Source organism: Electrona antarctica, assembly GCF_951216825.1.
Source record: "Electrona antarctica genome assembly, contig: scaffold_41, whole genome shotgun sequence".
Classification (NCBI taxonomy): domain Eukaryota; kingdom Metazoa; phylum Chordata; class Actinopteri; order Myctophiformes; family Myctophidae; genus Electrona; species Electrona antarctica.
In genome coordinates this window covers 946,124-969,112 of record NW_027638439.1, presented here as the reverse complement: position 1 = coordinate 969,112, position 22,989 = coordinate 946,124, and the positions used below count along the sequence as shown (strand labels likewise).

Below are 22,989 nucleotides of genomic sequence, written 5' to 3'. Positions count from 1 at the left end.
TAGGCTACTGTAGCCTATACTTAAATACAATTTCGAGGTATTTGTACTTTTACTGTACCTGAGTATAATTGCCTTTTCTAAATATTGAAAGAATGTGTTATGTTTCTTTATTACATGGCTTGGTTGAATGCTTGATTCTGATTGGTCAATCGCTTAATTCAGCGCCCCGCTTGATTTACTGCCGTTTCCAACATAACAGCCATGTAAACACACACACTAGTGACACACAATGTAATTTACAGCTAAACATTGCTCTTAAAAATGTTTTTGAAAACATTTGAGCGAGAAATAGACGAAGCAGGACCCGAAAATGGATTCTATTTGATCAACTCACTTCCTTGTTTTCCGACAGTGCTGCAGCCCTGCAGCTGGGCAGACGCAGCCAGCGCGAACTTATGGAATACTTTATTTGTTGTGTTTTGGGTCAATGTATTAATTTATGTTAGTTAGCCATGTAATAAGCGGGATAATATCTGGCTAGGTGGTCATTGTCGGGAGATAATTCACCGACAGGGAGTTTAACCACCGAGGCGAAGCCGAGGTGGTTACACTCCCTGAAGGTATATTGTCCCTTACCTATACGTGTCAAATTGTCAATTTGTGAAACCTAGTTGCAACATGCTGTGCGCACACCATCTTTCCCAGCTCGCAGATCCACAATGATCTTATTTAATTACGGATAATACATAATACTACTAATAATGGCTGTGTGGTAGAAACTAAATTGTTTACTCAATTGGGTTCAACAACAATAACAATATCTTTACCTATAATCAACATGGGAGAAAACAAGTTGTGAAAACGATCATCCACCCTTATTATCCTCATGAATATTCATTAAATGTGCAATAACCCATTCTGGGCGGGAACCCCTTTTGGTGTTTTAACCATTATTTGAAACTATCTATTGAAAATAGCAGATCTAGAAGCTCATAGCGCGCGGCACCAAGTGCCGCGCTACGAGCTTGTAAATCTGCTATTTTTGAAAGATCGTTAATATGTGGCGCAAATCTTTGAATATATTCTTTCACGATGAACATTTTAACTCATATCTTTGCTTCCGGGGGGGGGGGCCCTGAAACTACATATTTTCAGATGGGGGTCTGCGGCCGGCCAAATTCAGATAATGCTGGGGGTTCTTGAGGTTGAGCACGCTGAAATAGAAACATGGGTTTTTCACAAAACTGTCATGATTTAGAAGACAATTTTTAGAATCGGTCAGGTCTAAACATGGGATAATAATACCTACAAATCAGAGCTACCAGTGTCCATGTTAATAATTATAGTTATCACTATTCTATTTACAATCATTAGAACCAAATCAACGTTAGGCCTACAGAATGTTCTACGAAGAGTTTATCCCACATCCTATAGCATATGATGATGTCCGGGTAGCTCAGTCGGTAGAGCTCTAGCCTTTGGACCACAAGGTCATGGGTTCGATCCCGGGCATCGCCAACTCAGCGTATGGGTAGCACGGCTTGGGTGCAGCAAGTCGAGCGGGAAGTACTGGGAGCTGATGGTACAGTAGGTGTGGCGCTCCACCTCAGCAATCCAGCTCCCAGGGGTCTAGCACATTGTAACAGGGATAGACTCCATCTCCCAGGGGTCTAGTACGTTGTAACAGGGATAGACTCCATCTCCCAGGGGTCTAGCACGTTGTAACAGGGATAGACTCCATCTCCCAGGGGTCTAGCACATTGTAACAGGGATAGACTCCATCTCCCAGGGGTCTAGTATGTTGTAACAGGGATAGACTCCATCTCCCAGGGGTCTAGCACGTTGTAACAGGGATAGACTCCATCTCCCAGGGGTCCCAGGGGTCTAGCACATTGTAACAGGGATAGACTCCATCTCCCAGGGGTCTAGCACATTGTAACAGGGATAGACTCCATCTCCCAAGGGTCTAGCACATTGTAACAGGGATAGACTCCATCTCCCAGGGGTCTATAGTGCATTGTGACAGGGATAGATTCCATCTCCCAGGGGTCTAGTACGTTGTAACAGGGATAGACTCCATCTCCCAGGGGTCTAGTACGTTGTAACAGGGATAGACTCCATCTCCCAGGGGTCTAGTACGTTGTAACAGGGATAGACTCCATCTCCCAGGGGTCTAGTACATTGTAACGGGGATAGACTCCATCTCCCAGGGTCTATTGCACATTGTAACAGGGATAGACTCCATCTCCCAGGGGTCTAGCGCATTGTAACAGGGACAGACTCCATCTCCCAGGGTCTATTGCACATTGTAACAGGGATAGACTCCATCTCCCAGGGGTCTAGCACATTGTAACGGGGACAGACTCCATCTCCCAGGGGTCTCGCGCATTGTAACGGGGACAGACTCCATCTCCCAAGGGTCTATAGCGCATTGTAACGGGGACAAACTCCATCTCCCAGGGGTCTAGCGCATTGTAACGGGAACAGACTCCATCTCCCAAGGGTCTATAGCGCATTGTAAAAGGGACAGACTCCATCTCCCAGGGGTCTAGCACATTGTAACGGGGACAAACTCCATCTCCCAGGGGTCTAGTGCATTGTAACGGGAACAGACTCCATCTCCCAGGGGTCTAGCGCATTGTAACGGGGACAAACTCCATCTCCCAGGGGTCTAGTGCATTGTAACAGGAACAGACTCCATCTCCCAGGGGTCTATAGTGCATTGTAACGGGAACAGACTCCATCTCCCAGGGGTCTATAGTGCATTGTAACGGGGACAGACTCCATCTCCCAGGGGTCTAGTACATTGTAACGGGGATAGACTCCATCTCCCAGGGTCTATTGCACATTGTAACAGGGATAGACGCCATCTCCCAGGGGTCTAGCGCATTGTAACAGGGACAGACTCCATCTCCCAGGGTCTATTGCACATTGTAACAGGGATAGACTCCATCTCCCAGGGGTCTAGCGCATTGTAACAGGGACAGACTCCATCTCCCAGGGGTCTAGCACATTGTAACGGGGACAGACTCCATCTCCCAGGGGTCTCGCGCATTATAACGGGGACAGACTCCATCTCCCAAGGGTCTATAGCGCATTGTAACGGGGACAAACTCCATCTCCCAGGGGTCTAGCGCATTGTAACGGGAACAGACTCCATCTCCCAAGGGTCTATAGCGCATTGTAAAAGGGACAGACTCCATCTCCCAGGGGTCTAGCACATTGTAACGGGGACAAACTCCATCTCCCAGGGGTCTAGTGCATTGTAACGGGAACAGACTCCATCTCCCAGGGGTCTAGCGCATTGTAACGGGGACAAACTCCATCTCCCAGGGGTCTAGTGCATTGTAACAGGAACAGACTCCATCTCCCAGGGGTCTATAGTGCATTGTAACGGGAACAGACTCCATCTCCCAGGGGTCTAGCGCATTGTAACAGGGACAGACTCCATCTCCCAGGGGTCTAGCACATTGTTACGGGGACAGACTCCATCTCCCAAGGGTCTAGCGCATTGTAACGGGAACAGACTACATCTCCCAGGGGTCTATAGCACATTGTAACGGGGACAGACTCCATCTCCCAGGGGTCTATAGAGCATTGTAACGGGGACAGACTCCATCTCCCAGGGGTCTATAGCACATTGCAACGGGGACAGACTCCATCTCCCAGGGGTCTAGCACATTGTAACGGACATACTCCATCTCCCAAGGGTCTAGCACATTGTAACGGGGACAGACTCCATCTCCCAGGGGTCTAGCACATTGTAATGGGGACAAACTCCATCTCCCAGGGGTCTAGCGCGCATTGTAACGGGGATAGACTCCATCTCCCAGGGGTCTATAGCGCATTGTAACGGGGACAGACTCCATCTCCCAAGGGTCTAGCGCATTGTAACAGGGACAGACTCCATCTGCCAGGGGTCTAGTGCAGTGTAACGGGAACAGACTCCATCTCCCAGGGGTCTAGCACATTGTAACGGGAACAGACTCCATCTCCCAGGGGTCTATAGCGCATTGTAACGGGAACAGACTCCATCTCCCAGGGGTCTATAGCGCATTGTAACGGGGACAGACTCCATCTCCCAGGGGTCTAGCACATTGTAACGGGAACAGACTCCATCTCCCAGGGGTCTATAGCGCATTGTAACGGGAACAGACTCCATCTCCCAGGGGTCTATAGCGCATTGTAACGGGAACAGACTCCATCTCCCAGGGGTCTATAGCGCATTGTAACGGGAACAGACTCCATCTCCCAGGGGTCTATAGCGCATTGTAACGGGAACAGACTCCATCTCCCAGGGGTCTATAGCGCATTGTAACGGGAACAGACTCCATCTCCCAGGGGTCTATAGCGCATTGTAACGGGAACAGACTCCATCTCCCAGGGGTCTATAGCGCATTGTAACGGGAACAGACTCCATCTCCCAGGGGTCTATAGCGCATTGTAACGGGAACAGACTCCATCTCCCAGGGGTCTATAGCGCATTGTAACGGGAACAGACTCCATCTCCCAGGGGTCTATAGCGCATTGTAACGGGAACAGACTCCATCTCCCAGGGGTCTATAGCGCATTGTAACGGGAACAGACTCCATCTCCCAGGGGTCTAGCACATTGTAACAGGAACAGACTCCCACGTGTTACCGGCTGATACCGACAATAAGCCACCTAATTCTTCTATAGCATATATAACATGTTTGCGTTGTGTGACCCGTTGTAGGCTTGTAGATCGGATATTTTCGGCAAATATTCCCCCCCAGAATAGGGACGCTAGAGTTCAAGGAGTTAAAAATGATATCCTATTTAACAAGGATTTGGCGACCCGCTGTTTAAGACCCATGCTAAAGGGTGTTTATTTTTTAATCTCACGATTTTGTAACCCATGTTTTTCACCCAGTGCCTTATTGACTAAACTGTAATCCTGGGCTCAGTTTGGACTGTGCGGGGCTCTTCACTTAACCCATTGAGACCTGGAACGCATCCATGTCACGTTAGCGTTAGCGTTTTAAACATTGTTATAATTTAGCTATTGAAAAATAGCAGATCTACAAGCTCATAGCGCGCCACCGAGTGGCGCGCTATGAACTTGTAGGTCTGCTATTTTTGAAAAATCGTTAAAATGTGCCTCAAATCTTTCCGAAAATTGTCATGATTTAGAAAAAAAATAAAAATAAATTTCGACGTCAGGCCTGAATGGGTTAATACGAACAATGTCTGATGGAATAGGGGTGCAACGTTTAATCAAACTAATCAATTTAGTCAATTGTACAACAGATATTGATAATCAATTTGAATTAAAAATAATCGATTTTGGTAGAAGAAATTGAAATGAAGCCCTTTTCTTTAGAAATGTATAGCAAAAGTAGCAGATCTACAAGCTCTTAGGTCAATCCTCTGCATGTACACATCATCACTTGGTCTAAAAGCATCACAGTGATGCATTTGACAACGTAGTAATTGACAATGTGTGGCGCTCACCTCGCCTTGACATGGAGTCTAACCCAAAGAAAGCATTCTGCTTCACAAAGCTCCCCCCCCCCCCCCCCCCCCCCCCCCCAAAAAAAAAAGCAGCTTTGGTTTGTATTGTGTCTGAAGGGCCTTCCAGTTCTGAAATTGGATTTTCTGCTCTTCCCTTGTTCCACCGTACGGTGGATTCCTGCGGTTTGTAGAATTACTCAATGACAAAATGCCCTTGGACGAGAAAAAATGGAATGGAACTGAAGGGAATCGCCGTGTGCCGGCCTTATAGGCCCGCAAGCCAGAACGCCCTGAAACCTCTTGTCCTGGAACTCAAGGGAAGGGGAAAAACCCTGTTCCTGTTCCCAATACAGTGTCCCCAAAAGCAGTTTGGACATAACGCCAGAGGTCTGTTCTCCACTCTTTTTATAGCCATAGCTATTACAGTGCTTAATTCCCATGCCGGCTCCCCGTGACCCGTCCCATTTTTTTTGTATTTTTTTTTTCATGGCATGGGGGAGCACCACTTGTGCCTTTGAGTAAAGCCTAATTTATACTGAGTTGCATGCCGGTGTGTCAGCGTGTAAAAATAGCCGATCTACAAACTTGCAATGCAATGGGGAAATTAAAAAAACAAAATCTGTGAATGAATTCCTTAACAATACATTTCTTCACCAATGTGTTTGTAAAGGTGTCTATAGTAGTAGCCTAACACATCTGTCAAAGACTGAAATTAACTTTGCCTAAACTAAAAGGGGAATCTGTGACAGCTGCTGAAAGTTGGGGGGCTACCATTGATTTGTTTTGCACGAAAAACACTCCTTGGGCCAAAAACGTCCATAGACACCAGGTCATCAATTAGGTACCACACTATTGATCCATAATATATAAATGATAGATAAGGGTTCAGGACAACGAGGCCTTTTCGTGGAGGGGTCAGTCTGAAATTTGGACTTAGACTGTTTTTCGTCTGTGGTACTCAACGGCTATGGCCGTTTTTAGCCCAAGGAGTTTTTTTTGTGCAAAACAAATACTTGCAATGGATTCAGAATAATGAAAAACCGAAACCTCAGCAGAATTTAATTGCATATAAGGTTATTAATGGTACCCCAACTTTCATCAGCTGTCACAGATTCTCCTATATGGAAACTGAATGTCAGTCTTTGTGAGATGTGTTACTACACACCTTTACAAACACGTTGGTGAAGAAATGCATCGGTAAGGAATTGTAAGGAATGGTAAGGAACAGGGACGTGCACACACAGACATCAAAGGGGGCTTCAGCAAGGGGCCAGTGAGGCGCTCCAACGTTGAAGCTCTGGGCCCTAGTGGTAAGAGGAGGGACTACAGGTGGACCCGTGGATTCATGACCGGGAAACCCCGTGCAGCTGGGCTTTAACATTGAGCGCTCGGTTGCACTTCCGCATTGGACCACCAAAATTTGGTGGTCCAATGCGGAAGTAGACGTTGTGAGACGGTCCTTCCGGGTGCTTCAAAACGCCACTGAGCAACATTAATTGTTAACATTAAAATGATGTTTATCTACGTGGTCATTTCTGCCAAGTTGCGCAATAAACATATTTTTTTGTGTTGTTCATTGTGTTTCTCCCATGTTTGCTTTGGGCCAATAGCTGACATGATTACTAAAACTACAACATCAGTCAACCCCAAACAGTAACAGCAGGACGCATGCTGCAGAAACAACAAAAAGACTCAGGACACTTGAAAGGTTTCTGCGGCCGCTTCAGATGAGGGGGTAGCTGGAAAAATGTCTACCCCAAAAGGGGTACCTGGTCCAAAAAAGTTTGGTAACCCCTGTGCTACGGTGAAATAAATGCAAAATGCCACTCCTTTCCATGCCAGCATTCAGGAGAATTGCTTTATTTCCCCGAAGTCTCCTGAACTTGAACACAGTATTTTGCGTTGAACAAATTTGTTTAGAAATCCATGTCGTTACACCACATCTCCACTAGCTAAAGAGTGCTGAAAATAGCTGATCTACAAGCTCGCAACGCGTCGCGCTCGCTTGTAGATCTGCTATTTTCGCTATTTTCGTCCAAAAGTGCCCTCTCACGGGATTTCAGCCCCTGCCCCTCTAACACTCTCCGCACGTCCCTGGTAAGGACGGCTGAGAAAGGAAGTGGCTTTTGCCAATGTGGATGGAAATCACCCCGACCTCAACGACTCAACCATTTTCACATTAACTACCCGATCAATATTTGTATACCGCCTCCAGAATGTGATTTATCCTCGTGTACGACTGCATTAATACACCGTTCTGTGTCATTTACTGGCATACAAACGTGTCCACAATGCCCCCAGTACCCGCACGCCTGACTAATTAAAAATGTGAGCGACACCCACAGCCACACGACTAGAGGGAGATCTGGTGGTACCACCCACTAATAAAACAAACTCTTCCTTCTACAGCACTGCCACCCAAGCGTGGAATGCCCTGACCCCTTGGCCAGATGGTCGGTGCAGGCTGTACGCTCCTGTGTGTGTGGCAGTTAGACTCACGCCTCATTGGGCGCTATAGCTGTCCCCTTTTTTCTATTTGTGGAAACGGCTGCCAGGATCGAGATAGATACACTAACGCAATCTTCATTTCGTCGCTAAACGGCACGCCACAATCAATCATGTTTCTGAAACGGACAACGCTGCCGACACAGGAACATGATCTTGAGTCATTGTTTGATCAACGTGATCCGCTTTGATCGGTTGACCAGGTTCCATCGGATGCATGTATCTCATTTGATCGGTTGACCAGGTTCCGTCGGATGCATGTATCTCATTTGATCGGTTGACCAGGTTCCGTCGGATGCATGCATCTCATTTGATTGGTTGACCAGGTTCCGTTGGATGCATCTATCTCATTCGATTGGTTGACCAGGTTCCGTCGGATGCATGTATCTCATTTGATTGGTTAACGAGGTTCCGTCGGATGCATGTATCTCATTTGATTGGTTGACCAGGTTCCGTCGGATGCATGCATCTCATTTGATTGGTTGACCAGGTTCCGTCGGATGCATGCATCTCATTTGATTGGTTGACCAGGTTCCGTCGGATGCATGCATCTCATTCGATTGGTTGACCAGGTTCCGTCGGATGCATGTATCTCATTTGATTGGTTGACCAGGTTCCGTCGGATGCATGCATCTCATTTGATTGGTTGACCAGGTTCCGTCGGATGCATGCATCTCATTTGATTGGTTGACCAGGTTCCGTCGGATGTATGTATATCTCATTTGATTGGTTGACCAGGTTACATGAACATGCATTGGATCAGGTGTGAATGTACTAATACTGATGCCAGTGGTGGAAAGTAACTAAGTACAGGTACATTTACTTAGGTACTTTTACTTTTACTTTACTACGAGGTACTCAAATGTCAATCGTTTTACTTTACTCCACTACATCTCAGAGGCAAATATTGTACTTTTACTTCAATGCAATTATTTAAAAATATTCGTTACTTAGTAGATTTTGATTATTATTACAAAAAATAGGCCTACATTACCCACTTCAGCCCTATATACATTTAATTCCGGCCATTTGAAAATAGCCGATCTACAAGCTCACATTGCGTCGCGATGCGGATGCATCAAGTTGAACTGTATTCCATCTCTTGCAATAAGTGGTTAAATGTATCCATGACGTGACTCATCCTGACTGGAAGGTAATGCCTGTTGTCCCGAAGCGTTTCATCACATAATAGCGTTTGACGTTCGTAAAGTGGTTCCGCCTGCTTCTTTTTCTTTTTTCTGACAATTACTCTTGACGCAGCCTCACCGTGTCACCGGCTATTTGTGCTCCTGCTGTTCTTTCTAATTAAAGCCACAGTCATTCATGAAGTTATGACCGTTAATGTAGAGGTCTGAGAGTCCCAGGGAAGTGTAGTTCTAATATGGAGAGGTCTGTAGTCCCAGGGAAGTGTAGTTCTAATGTAGAGGTCTGTAGTCCCAGGGAACTGTTGCTCTAATGGAGATGTCTGTAGTCCCAGGGAAGTGTAGTTCTAATGGAGATGTCTATAGTCCCAGGGAAGTGTAGTTCTAATATGGAGAGGTCTGTAGTCCCAGGGAAGTGTAGTTCTAATGTAGAGGTCTGTAGTCCCAGGGAACTGTTGCTCTAATGGAGATGTCTGTAGTCCCAGGGAAGTGTAGTTATAATGGAGATGTCTGTAGTCTCAGGGAACTGTAGTTCTAATATGGAGAGGTCTGTAGTCCCAGGGAAGTGTAGTTATAATGGAGATGTCTGTAGTCTCAGGGAACTGTAGTTCTAATGTAGAGGTCTGTAGTCCCAGGGAACAAACACATTGGCTCTGTCGTGTGGAAACCCCACATGTGTCCAAAACTGTTAAGTTTCAAGATTCAAATAAAACAATAGCCAAAGTAGCAGATCTGCAAGCTCAAAACGGGCGTCGAGCTTGAAGATCTGCTACTTTTTGATTATTGTAGTGTGATCAAGTCGGTCGTTAATTTACAAAAAAAAAAGAAAACAAACGTCCTACATTGCAGGAGTGAGCAGGCTGCTCCTCATCACTTGGACAGGGGGGAGTTTCCCTATAGCGAATGGAAGGAATATATATCTATTGAATATAAAATGAGCAATATATTTATTATGGTTTGGCGATTAATTTAATCTGCTTTTTAGGTACTCTGGTCAAGCGCATCAGTCCCAACCATAGGGACTCCGAATCCCCCGTATACCTAAACAGCAGATCCAAAACGACAGGTGGTAGCTGGGGTGGCTGGAGGAGGGTGAGCAGCAAAGGTTTAAGGCTTCGTACACACATATCAGACGAACATGCTCTGTGCTGTCCGTGTTTCATGGCCCGCCTCAATGCTTTTCCAATGGAAGTCACGTGGTTTGACCAAACAGTTGTGTGTGATGGGGGGAGGGGGGGGCAATCAAACACAAGCGTTTGGTCAAACCACGTGACTTCCATTGGAAAAGCATTGGGGCGGCCATGAAACACAGGTAGAGCACTGCACAGTTGTTCTTTGTGTGTGTACGAAGCCTAAGCAGGCAGCAGTATCAGTGTGCAGCAGCAAGCAAGCAGGATGAGCAGTGCACACACACACACACACACACGCACACAGTGTAAACAGGGTTTAATTAACATTCAACAGACCTTCTAGCGAGCGTCCGGTGTTGCAGGTACGTCCAGAGTGCTCAGTAAGCTATTGATGTGAATCCACAGGGCTCTGTTTCAGATCAGCCTGCTACAAACGCACAGCAGATGGGGAGGCCGTGTGATATGCCTTGGTGGCAGAGAGCAGATGGGGAGGCCGTGTGATGTCTTGGTGGCAGAGAGCAGATGGGGAGGCCGTGTGATATGCCTTGGTGGCAGAGAGCAGATGGGGAGGCCGTGTGATGTATTGGTGGCAGAGAGCAGATGGGGAGGCTGTGTGATGTGCCTTGGTGGTAGAGAGCAGATGGGGAGGCTGTGTGATGTGCCTTGGTGGCAGAGAGCAGATGGGGAGGCCGTGTGATGTCTTGGTGGCAGAGAGCAGATGGGGAGGCCGTGTGATATGCCTTGGTGGCAGAGAGCAGATGGGGAGGCTGTGTGATGTGCCTTGGTGGCAGAGAGCAGATGGGGAGGCCGTGTGATGTCTTGGTGGCAGAGAGCAGATGGGGAGGCCGTGTGATGTCTTGGTGGCAGAGAGAAGATGGGGAGGCCGTGTGATATGCCTTGGTGGCAGAGAGCAGATGGGGAGGCCGTGTGATATGCCTTGGTGGCAGAGAGCAGATGGGGAGGCCGTGTGATGTCTTGGCTGACCTGTTTATGTTCCATTCTTCTTTCCCTCAGTTCGGTCCTCGGTCGGTTGTCCTCATGTCTCTCCCTGTGATGAATTGATCGACCGACACGCTTTGCTCTTTACTTGAGGAATGTATGTGTGTCGTCCGTTTCACTGTTGATTTGGACAGCACATCACATGCTGAATAAGCTTGTAGATCTGCTGTTTTCAGAACGCAAACAAACATAAAATGACTTGTTAGTTCTACTGGATCCACTAGTCCCCCCCTAGGTTCAAGGTTGAACTTTATTGTCAGCAATATCAAGTGAAATGTAAAATGTAAAATGCATTGTGCGTTAAAAGCCCACACACCTAACATTTTAGTGTAGTTTTAGTCAGCGTACCTTAGTCTTTTGTTTTCGTCAGTGAAAAATGTAGTCGACGGACATTTTTTGTCATAGGTTCAGTTGACGAAATCAACACTTTTTTTGCTTGTTTTACAATATCAGCGTATAGCAGCTGCTCTCCCCTCACAGATGACACATCTGGAGTAAACGACTCTACTTCACGTCTCTTTTCACATCACAATTTTACAGTAGTGTACAGTAGTGGGTGATGTTATTCACCCACAAGCAGTGCGATCGAACCCCCGCCATTTTGCACTTACAAAATACAGTCATAAGAATAGAGCAAGAAACAAAGGCAAAAGAAGTCGGATGACAACAATATCAAATATGCATAAGGTGCGTGCTCAAAAATCACAGTCTCTCGTGCAATGAAGCCATCACCCAATGCAGGAAGGCTGGCAGAATATTGACTAAAAAAGCTGTTAAAACACGCCACAGACTCTTCTCCCTTCTCTAAAACACCATGGACATGAACGCTCCACACGCCACAGACTCTTCTCCCTTCTCTAAAACACCCTGTACAACGCTCCACACGCCCCAGACTCTTCTCCCTTCTGTAAAACACCTTGGACAACACTCCACACGCCACAGACTCTTGTCCCTTCTGTAAAACACCTTGGACAACACTCCACACGCCACAGACTCTTCTCCCTTCTGTAAAACACCTTGGACAACACTCCACACGCCACAGACTCTTGTCCCTTCTGGCTTTCATCACAACTGAGTCTGACCTCCGATAGTGTAATGCCATTCATGTTGCTGCTAGTCAGGACACAATGCTGGCAAACATCTTTTAACGGGAATCTGAAAGCAAGAGCACATCTCGCAGAGTATTGGCAGCAGATATCAAACAACTAAGTGAATAAATACATCTCTCTAGCTGGCTGGGAGCTCTTGGTGCCTCTGGCAGTGTCCTGCGAGTCTCATTCTCCTACATACATACATACATACATACATACATACATACATACATACATACATACATACATACATACATACATACATACATACATACATACATACATACATACATACATACATACATACATACATACATACATACATTAGTGACAGTGCCAGTGCAGTCCTGAATGTACGTGTGCGCGTACATGTACGCATGTGTGCGTGCAACGCGTGCGTGTGTGTGCATTCCTCCGGTGGCCTATCGCCAGCCTTGATACATAGAGAGCCGGTATAAGCAGTCTGGGTCCAGAGGGACAGAACTATATGCTTATCATGAAGATGGGTCAGGGTCGTTCAGAACAGCCCACACTGTGCTCTGATATATGCAAAGCGTTAGCTGTGCTGAGCCCCGGGGCACAGTAACGGGACCACGTTGTTTTAAAGTTATGAAGTTTGTGTTCTTCTCTAGGGGTTGTTGTAGCTTATTGCGTCAACAAATCCGCATGATGTTGTATTTATAGTCGGAACCGACCCATGCCATGTCTTTGGGTCTGAAACAGATCGCGGTTTTGTGCCCGTGTCTTGTCAAAAAGTGCAGAATCTTGACATTTGAAAAGAATAGAGCGTGATATGCGGTTGCACGCGACATCATCATCATACCCGGAAGTTATGCAGGAACACCAACCGAGTGGCAAAAACAATATTTTCTGGCCTTGACAGCCCCATACATCCACACAGAAAAGTCCTATCTGATTGACAGCCCATACATCCACACAGAAAAGTCCTATCTGATTGACAGCCCCGTTACATCCAAACAGAAAAGTCTTATCTGATTGCATTAAACAACGTGAAACTTACTTTTCCACTTGATTTGCCACTCACTTTATGCATACGCATACCCTGTATTTCGGTATCGATATCACTTGTAAGCAAATAATTCAAAATAAACACAAACAACTCTTTTAACTGCATTTTATTTTCATGTAACCACTTTAAGCCCCGTTTTAAGATTTTCCTAAAATAAATGTGAGCTTGTATATCACATATTTTTTCAAAGTGTTCAACCAACATTGACATGGCCGAGATGGGTACACCAGGTTGAAAATGTCCCCAAAAACATCAGCCACATAATTGCCAACACCACCGATGTCATCATCGGGCGATATATTATCGGCGAGACGGTTTTATCGGATGGGGCTCTTATTGTGTTTGTTTGTTTATGTAGACAGCACTAGAATTGCATTGTATGTAGTCATAGCACTTCATAGTACATATGTATAGCATAGTATATGTATAATTTAATAATATAGATACCGGTATTCCACTGTTACGTTCTTAGCTTACGCATGTTTCATGATAACTACTTTTTATGTATGTGATGTATTGCCATGCTTTTTGTTCTTGCTTAATGTGAATCGCTCTGGATTAAGAGTGTCTGCTAAATGCCTAAATTGTGAATTGTAAATTGTTTCCCACATTTCGTTTTTAATTATTATTTCAAAGCATTTTCTAAAAAGACTTTCCCAAATATGCAAAAAAAAAATCCTGAATTCAAAACAAATTCAATTTTTTTTTTCAAGAAATTCCATAAATTAAAAAACAAATGTTTAAGAAGCAGTGACTAAAAACAGCCAATCTACAGCTGAAAAGTTTATGAAACCTTTACATTCTCCCCCTGGTTCCTCTCAGAGCCATAGAGTGAGACAGAGTTACGACAACTCCGTTCACTTCATGGGGCTTCAGTCCAATGGAGGCTCTTCTACGTAGACTTCTATTGGCGAAGAGCATGGCGAACCGGACCGGAATGCACTGGACTCAGGCAACAGCCTACTTTAAGATCTTAAAATTAAATTTAGGAATAGTACAACATAAACATTACAGAGACTTTAGTTGTCATGATACAATACTTTAAAACAGTTGTCATGTTGCACACATGCCTAAAATAGCTCTTGCGCCGCCCTCGTTGAAAACAATGCATTTCAAACTCCAGCTTGTCCCTCTCCAGGCTGCATGAACCGCACTCGAGCGCTCAGTTTTCTGCCCCCTCAATGTCGTAACTCTGTCTCACTCTATGGCTCTTGTTCCTCTCTCCTCGTGCAGGCAGTGTAACTCTGTCTCTATGGCTCTGGTTCCTCTCTCCTCATTGCAGGCAGTGTGTAACTCTGTCTCTATGGCTCTGGTTCCTCTCTCCTCATTGCAGGCAGTGTGTAACTCTGTCTCTATGGCTCTGGTTCCTCTCTCCTCGTGCAGGCAGTGTAACTCTGTCTCTATGGCTCTGGTTCCTCTCTCCTCGTGCAGGCAGTGTAACTATGTCTCTATGGCTCTGGTTCCTCTCTCCTCGTGCAGGCAGTGTGTAACTCTGTCTCTATGGCTCTGGTTCCTCTCTCCTCATTGCAGGCAGTGTGTAACTCTGTCTCTATGGCTCTGGTTCCTCTCTCCTCATTGCAGGCAGTGCCGGCACCTCGGTGACGTTCAACAGGAATGGCGACGCTCCGGGCCGTTATGACTTGTTCCAGTTCCAGGTGTCCAACACCTCGTCCACCCCGGAGTACAAGGTGATGGGCCAATGGGTGGACTCGCTGCAGCTCAGGGTAATGACACACATACACTATACACCACATTTACACTGTAACTTCAGTACAAGGTGATGGGTGGGCCAATGGGTGGACTCACTGTAACTTCAGTACAAGGTGATGGGTGGGCCAATGGGTGGACTCACTGTAACTTCAGTACAAGGTGATGGGCCAATGGGTGTACTCGCTGTAACTACAGTACAAGGTGATGGGCCAATGGGGGGACTCGCTGTAACTACAGTACAAGGTGATGGGCCAATGGGGGGACTCGCTGTAACTTCAGTACAATGGGATTGGCCAATGGGTGGACTCACTGCAGCTCAGGGTAACGACACACATACACTATACACAGTACACTGCAAAGTTTATCATGAACCTAATTTATTTAAGTGTAACTTCACAACAAACTTTTACCATGACACTTAATCTGCACAGGCAAGGAGCGAGCGTTCCCACGGCGATATCGCATTAAATACTGTCCTGCTATGGAGCGTCGGTCGTTGCGTTGCGACGTAGCCTGAACCAATCGAATAACCAATAAATAGTAGCGTGTAGATATCAACCAATTAACCCATTCAGGCCTTAACGATTTACAAAAAATAGCAGACCTAAAAGTTCATAGCACGCCACTCGGTGGCGCGCTATGAGCTTGTAGATCTGCTATTTTTCAATAGCTAAATTATAACAATGTTTAAAACACCAAAAGGGGTTCCCGCCCAAAATGGGTTAATGGTTAATGTGGTTAAACGCTAACGTGACATGGATGCGTTCCAGGTCTCAATGGGTTAAAGTGTTTGGGGGGCCGCGGCGAAACCTCACTTGCTCGCGGTACGTGCGTCGTGCGTGTGTGCACGAATGTAATGCACAATCTATGAAAAGCAATTTCGATAAAGTGCCTGTATATAAATGCACCACTTATTTATGTTACCATTTATACCACTTTAAACCCGTATGCGTATTGTAGCACTTATATACCACTACCGTATATATATATATATATATATATATATATATATATATATATATATATGCATACCGTAGGTGAAAAGAGCGCACTGTGAGCTCGTTGTGCAGCTTGTACAGTAGATCTGATAATAAAAAAGTCACACCCCGTGTGAAGTGAGTGGTGCAACTCCGTGTAGGGGGTCCCCGGGGGGGTGGTTGCGCACAGGTGGTGGAAAACAACCATGCCACCCACCCACACACATAGCTCTGTAAGGAGAGAGAGAGAGAGAGAGAGAGAGAGAGAGAATTATTTATATTGTCCATATATTTTACCTCCATAAATCTTGGGCTCAACACTGATGATCGCCACAGCATTCCTACAGTATGCAACCGCATTCCAACAGAGGCACCGACACGTTTTGGACTTTTTACCCAAGTGGATTTTCAATTCCGGACTTTCACTTGTAACCGATTATTTCTACATTACATGCAGTATTGATACTTCTACTTAAATTGTACGTTTTTTCCCACCAGTGAAAGAGTCGCCATACAGCGATGAATGGTAAATGGTGCATTTATATAGCGCCTTTATCCAAGGCGCTTTACATAGATTGTGCCTGACATTCACCCATTCACACACACATTCACACACCTATGGCGGCGGAAACCATGCAAGGCACCAACCCGCACATCGGTAGCAATTAGGGGTTCAGTGTCTTGCTCAAGGACACTTCGACACTAACTCTGGGGGAGCCCGGGTTCGAACTGGCAAGGTTACCATCCAGCCACTCTACCACTGAGCCACCGCCGCCCCGATGAGACCCAAGGTGACAGATCTGGCCGCTCGGTCTCCATAGCAACAGTGAGCTGATGGTCTCATTACCGCGGTGTGTTTTTTCCTCTCCTCCTCCGGCGTCTCACAGCGTGTAATCAGTGTGTTTCCACAGAGCTCCATTCATTGTCCAAATAACACGTTTAGACCTGAGACCACATTCACTGTAGGCATTTAGCACAGGGGTTCTCAACCCGTGGGTCGCGACCCCTTGGGGGGTCGCCAAATTAGTTTGGGGGGTCCCCAAATTATTTTAAAACATTTTTTTGTGGCGCGCTATGAGCTTGTAGATCTGCTATTTTTCAATAGCTAAATTATAACATAATGCTTAAAACACCAAAAGGGGTTCCCGCCCAAAATGGGTTAAGGTTATTGTAGCAGTCAATTTATATTGGGGGTCGGGAGGGGGCGGGGCGGGGGTCCCGAGACATTGCCAAAGCATTTCCGGGGGTCCCCGGCCAAAAAGGTTGAGAACCCCTGATTTAGCAGACGCTCTTAATCCAGAGCGATTTACAGTAAGCAAGAACAATATGGTAATACATCAAATACATAGAAATAGTCATCTAGGATCATAAGGAAGCTAAGAACCTAGCATTTGTCTTAACAGTATAGGACAAAACTCTACAAATGTCTTCTAAATCAATGACAGTTTTCTGATGTTTCCCATGTCAGTGGTTCTCAAACTATTTCATGTCCCAAGACGTCTGTGGACGTCTTTGGTATTACCGCACGATGTGCAGTGCCCAAGACGTATGTGGACGTCTTTGGTATTACCGCACGTGCAGTGCCCAAGACGTCTGTGGACGTCTTTGAACCCCCCCCAATACGTGGTGCCAAAGTTTGTGTTTTCGCCATTGAGAATGCATTGGGCGTTTAAATTAAATAACTCAGAAACTATAAAACATTTCAAAGTAAAACGTTCCAGCATGTGTCTCCACAGTCAGCTGAAATTTAAAAAAAAATGAATGGATTTTCTAGGTGAAAGTGATTTTCACCCACTTTTGCGTGTGTTTTAAGGACCCCGGAATGATATGTGAAAATACTTTGTACCCACCAGTGACCTCCCAGAAGCAAACATTTGAGTTAAAAAATGTTTGCTGGGAAGAAAATGTATAATCAAAAATGTGCGTCACATTTTCACACTTTAAAAAAAATAGCAGATCTACAAGCTTGTAGATCTGCTCTTTGTCAACAGCTAAAGTATAAAACAATGGTTTAAAAGTGGTTAAAAGCTATAAGGCGACATGGATGTGGATGTGTTCCAGGTCTTAATGGGATAACACATGACACCTCCCCTGGCCCCAGATAAATGGCAGATGATAATCTCCTCAGACACCCCAGCAACAACACATTAGTCATACGCAGGTACACGCCACACAAACCCAGTGTAGACATGGTGTGTGTGTGTGTGTGTGTCTGTGTGTGTGTGTGTGTGTGTGTGTGTGTGTGTGTGTGTGTGTGTGTGTGTGTGTGTGTGTGTGTGTGTGTGTGTGTGTGTGTGCATGCACCAGCGTGTTTGTTTGATTGATTGTGTGACATTTTTTATTTATTTTATTTCATATTTCACAGTATGCAGAATGGCTACGTTTCAAACGAAAGCACAAGTCAATACAAAAACTGTTGCTGTGGACGACACCATGATTAAGCATTACGCTAAAAATGAATTCCCCAATATCCTATGGACAATTTAACAACCTGCTTTTAAATCTCCCTACCTCAATATGTGATTTGTTTTTTAACTTGTGCTTTATTTCACTGCTTGTTGTGTTATATCTTTATGCCTTACTCGTAGATTTGTTTTCATGTTTTATATCTGCAGTCATTCATTTTTGATTTTGCGCTTGTGATCTCGGCAGCACTGAGCAAATGAGCGTGAATGAACCTCAATGCTTTTTCGAGAATACATATAGGTTTCAATCAATTACACTTGTTTACAACAGGGTCCACCATGTTCAATTCATCAGAACATTTAGAGAAATACAAATATACACTTCTATAAAAAAACAGGAAATCATCAAACCGTATAAAGAATGTAAAAAAAAGGGAAAAACAAGTACAGTATGGGGAAAAAAGGGGCTATGTGAGGGTGGGGGGGAACCAGACTTTATTCACGGGGTCCAGTTTAGAATCCACCCTTTGTCAAGTCCCGCCCGTGGTTCTGCCCCTCTTCGCACCCATTGGTTGCCGTGTCATGGTTGGACAAAAATCCTCTCTCTCCATCCACTACCATTGAAATAACAGGTTTTTCAGTTGCTTCGTATTGATATTCTGTGCATTCAATTCTTATTTTAAACTTTGTGTCGATAAAAAGGAACATCACAAGTGCAGCATGGTGACTGGGGGCATATCATGTTTGTTTTTTGTTTTTTCCAAAAATGGTGTTTTAGCAAATTCAACATAAACTAGGCGGGACAAGGGCGGAACAAGGCAGAAGAGCCTGCTGGTTAGTCAGTCAGGGACCAATCAGAAGGCTGACAAAGGGTGAATTGCAGCCGTCCGTAGGTGCTCTTTGAGAGCGGTTTTGAAGGAGTCAAGGGATTCAACATGTCTTAATGGCTGTTGGTAGGGCGTTCCACATTTTAGTGGCATAGGAGCGTGCGTGCATGTTTGTGCGTGCTGACCTTTGTGGTCAGGACAGCATCAATCCAGCGTTCGTTCCGTGTTTGTACGCCAAAATGAACAAACTGGACGAGCCACAAAAAGCCTGTCATAAACTTCACGTCGCTAATTCACTTAATGGCCGCGCGGCGCACAGACACAGCCGATAACAACGATGGCTGTTAATGACTTTTCAATCTTTCCTCTCATGCTGTCAGTGTGACTTCCCGGCAGGTCGTTAAGCCGCGTGCATTCCTTGACTCTGCTTGACTTTGGGACGTCGGGGCCTGTTGATAGTAGAAGACATTTCACACTTTTTTTATTTGATTTTTAAGTGCTTTCCTTATTGCTTTAATAGCCTTTGTCAGTCAGGGTTGTTATCATGAATTGTGTTGGAGTTGCCCGTGCCAAGGGTGTGCGATAATTCTCCATGTGGGACGGCATGCGAAATGAATCAGGCTTCTGTTATGCAGTGTTGTTTTTGGCAGCAAATCTTGATAGTCTCTTGAATAGTTTTCATTTAGTTTAAGTCACATTTTAGTCACCCGCAATGTTTGAGTGTTAGTCTAGTCTTAGTCGACTAAATCGACAGGTGATTTAGTCGACTAAAATGTATTTTGGCAGGCCTTGATGCCGTCGTAATGACTGTTTTTACATTTGCTGAAAACCGCAGATCTACAAGCTCACAATGCGTCGCGCTGCGATGCGTTGTGAGCTTGTGAGCTGTTTTCAGCATGCAACCAAGTGTAAAATGACTACTGGATCTCTTGTCCACTATATTCCCTTCCTAACATTTTAGTCTAGTTTTTATTTGTTGACGAAATTGTCAATATATTTAGTCTTAGTTTTAGTCATCATAGCTTAGTTTTCATTTAGTTTCCGTTCAGTTTTCATCAGTGGAAAAAGGTAGTCGACGGCCATCAGGCTGATGTTGTGAGCCACCATAGCAAGCCACGAGTATCGTCAGAGAGCCATCTTTGATAATATTCCTCCTCCTATGAACGTGAGAGCAGATCGTTATCCTCCACTCGGCGTGACTGACTGACAGGAAGACATTTGTGGTTCTTCTGTAAGGGTCTCTCTCTCTCTCTCTCTCTCTCTCTCTCTCTCTCTCTCTCTCTCTCTCTCTCTCTGCTACTCACGTCGTCTGATGGAAGACAATAACATTATGAATAGAAACACCTTTGCTAAAGTCTAAAGCCTTGCAATAAGCGACCACACTAGTAGGCACCCAATCCATGATCTCCTCAGCAATTGATTTGAGTATTTCCAACGTACAATACTTTTACTTCTACTCCACTATTTCTTAGACTTAGAGGAAAATGTTGTACTTTAACTCCACTACATTTATTTGAAAACTTTAGTCACGTTGTAGATTTTGATTATTATTGTTACAAAACACACATTAACTAACGACTTCAGCCCTATATATTTCTGCTATTTTCAAAATATCTGTTTTTTGAAAACTTAACTTAAAATAGGACATCCTACATGAGTACTTCTACTTTTGGAACTTGAAGTACATTTTGATAACAATACTTTTGTACTTTTTCTCAAGTGCATTTTGAATTCCAGACTTTGACTTTGTAACAGAGTATTTCTATATTGCGTTATTGATACTTTTTACTTAAGTAAAACATTTTACCACCACTGGAAAACCACCCTTATATATTTGCTCAGAATTTTCCTCTCTCTAAATTCATGTGTAAATTCGTCTTCCGTTTGCTTTAGACGAGTGTCTAAGTTATTTCACACCTCAGTGGCTCGCTGTGTTCTGTATTAACCCTGTAACACCCGGATTAATTTCTACTTGCAAAAACCTTACTACTACTTTTTACTACTAGGACACCCCAGCAACAACACATTAGTCATACGCAGGTACACGCCACACAAACCCAGTGTAGACATGGTGTGTGTGTGTGTGTGTGTGTGTGTGTGTGTGTGTGTGTGTGTGTGTGTGTGTGTGTGTGTGTGTGTGTGTGTGTGTGTGTGTGTGTGTGTGTGTGTGTGTGTGTGTGTGTGTGTGTGTGTGCGTGCACCAGCGTGTTTGTTTGATTGATTGTGTGACATTTTTTATTTATTTTATTTCATATTTCACAGTATGCAGAATGGCTACGTTTCAAACGAAAGCACAAGTCAATACAAAAACTGTTGCTGTGCACGACAACATGATTAAGCATTACGCTAAAAATGAATTCCCCAATATCCTATGGACAATTTAACAACCTGCTTTTAAATCTCCCTACCTCAATATGTGATTTGTTTTTTAACTTATGCTTTATTTCACTGCTTGTTGTGTTATATCTTTATTCCTTACTCGTAGATTTTTTTTTATGTTTTATATCTTTTGAAGGAGTCAAGGGATTCAACATGTCTTAATGGCTGTTGGTAGGCTGTTCCACATTTTAGTGGCATAGGAGCATGTTTGTGCGTGCTGACCTTTGTGGTCAGGACAGCATCAATCCAGCGCTCGTTCCGTGTTTGTACGCCAAAACTGGACGAGCCACAAAAAGCCTGTCATAAACTTCACATCGCTAATTCACTTAATGGCGGCGCGGCGCACAAACACAGCCGATAACAACGATGGCTGTTAATGACTTTTCAATCTTTCCTCTCATGCTGTCAGTGTGACTTCCCGGCAGGTCGTTAAGCCGCGTGCATTTCTTGACTCTGCTTGACTTTGGGACGTCGGGGCCTGTTGATAGTAGAAGACATTTCACACATTTTTTATTTGATTTTTAAGTGCTTTACTTATTGCTTTAATAGTCTTTGTCAGTCAGGGTTGTTATCATTAATTGTGTTGGAGTTTCCCGTGCCAAGGGTGTGCGATAATTCTCCATGTGGGACGGCATGCGACATGAATCAGGCTTCTGTTATGCAGTGTTGTTTTTGGCAGCAAATCTTGATAGTCTCTTGAATAGTTTTCATTTAGTTTAAGTCACATTTTAGTCACCCGCAATGTTTGAGTGTTAGTCTAGTTTTAGTCGACTAAATCTACAGGTGATTTAGTCGACTAAAATGTATTTTGGCAGGCCTTGATGCCGTCGTAATGACTGTTTTTACATTTGCTGAAAACAGCAGATCTACAAGCTCGCTGCGATGCGTTGTGAGCTTGTGAGCTGTTTTCAGCATGCAACCAAGTGTAAAATGACTACTGGATCTCTTGTCCACTATATTCCCTTCCTAACATTTTAGTCTAGTTTTTATTTGTTGACGAAATTGTCAATATATTTCGTCTTAGTTTTAGTCATCATAGCTTAGTATTCATCTAGTTTCCGTTTCGACGGACATTTTTCGTCTTAGTTTTAGTCGACGAAATCAACACTGCTGTTACGCCATGAAGACGAGTTCAAACTTCAACTTATTTTCGGGGGTGATATTAGACTTTTTATTTTAGGCCATCAGGCTGATGTTGTGAGCCACCATAGCAGACTGACTGACAGGAAGACATTTGTGGTTCTTCTGGAAGGGTCTCTCTCTCTCTCTCTTTCTCTCTCTCTCTCCCTCTCTCTGCCTCTCTCTCTCTCTCTCTCTCTCTCTCTCTCTCTCTCTCTCTCTCTCTCTCTGCTACTCACGTCGTCTGATGGAAGACAATA

General features: G+C 44.7%; 1 protein-coding gene across 1 annotated transcript in view; it reads left to right on the top strand.

Annotated features, from left to right (window-relative positions):
- LOC306918082 (metabotropic glutamate receptor 7-like) overlaps positions 1-22,989 on the top strand; it is a gene marked incomplete at its 5' end in the record, with an annotated part of 197,894 nt that overhangs the window by 92,570 nt on the left and 82,335 nt on the right. Inside the window, one exon of the mRNA XM_079530969.1 lies at positions 14,894-15,036. Coding sequence (XP_079387095.1) covers positions 14,894-15,036 — 143 coding nt within the window. The remainder of the gene's footprint in view (positions 1-14,893; positions 15,037-22,989) is intronic.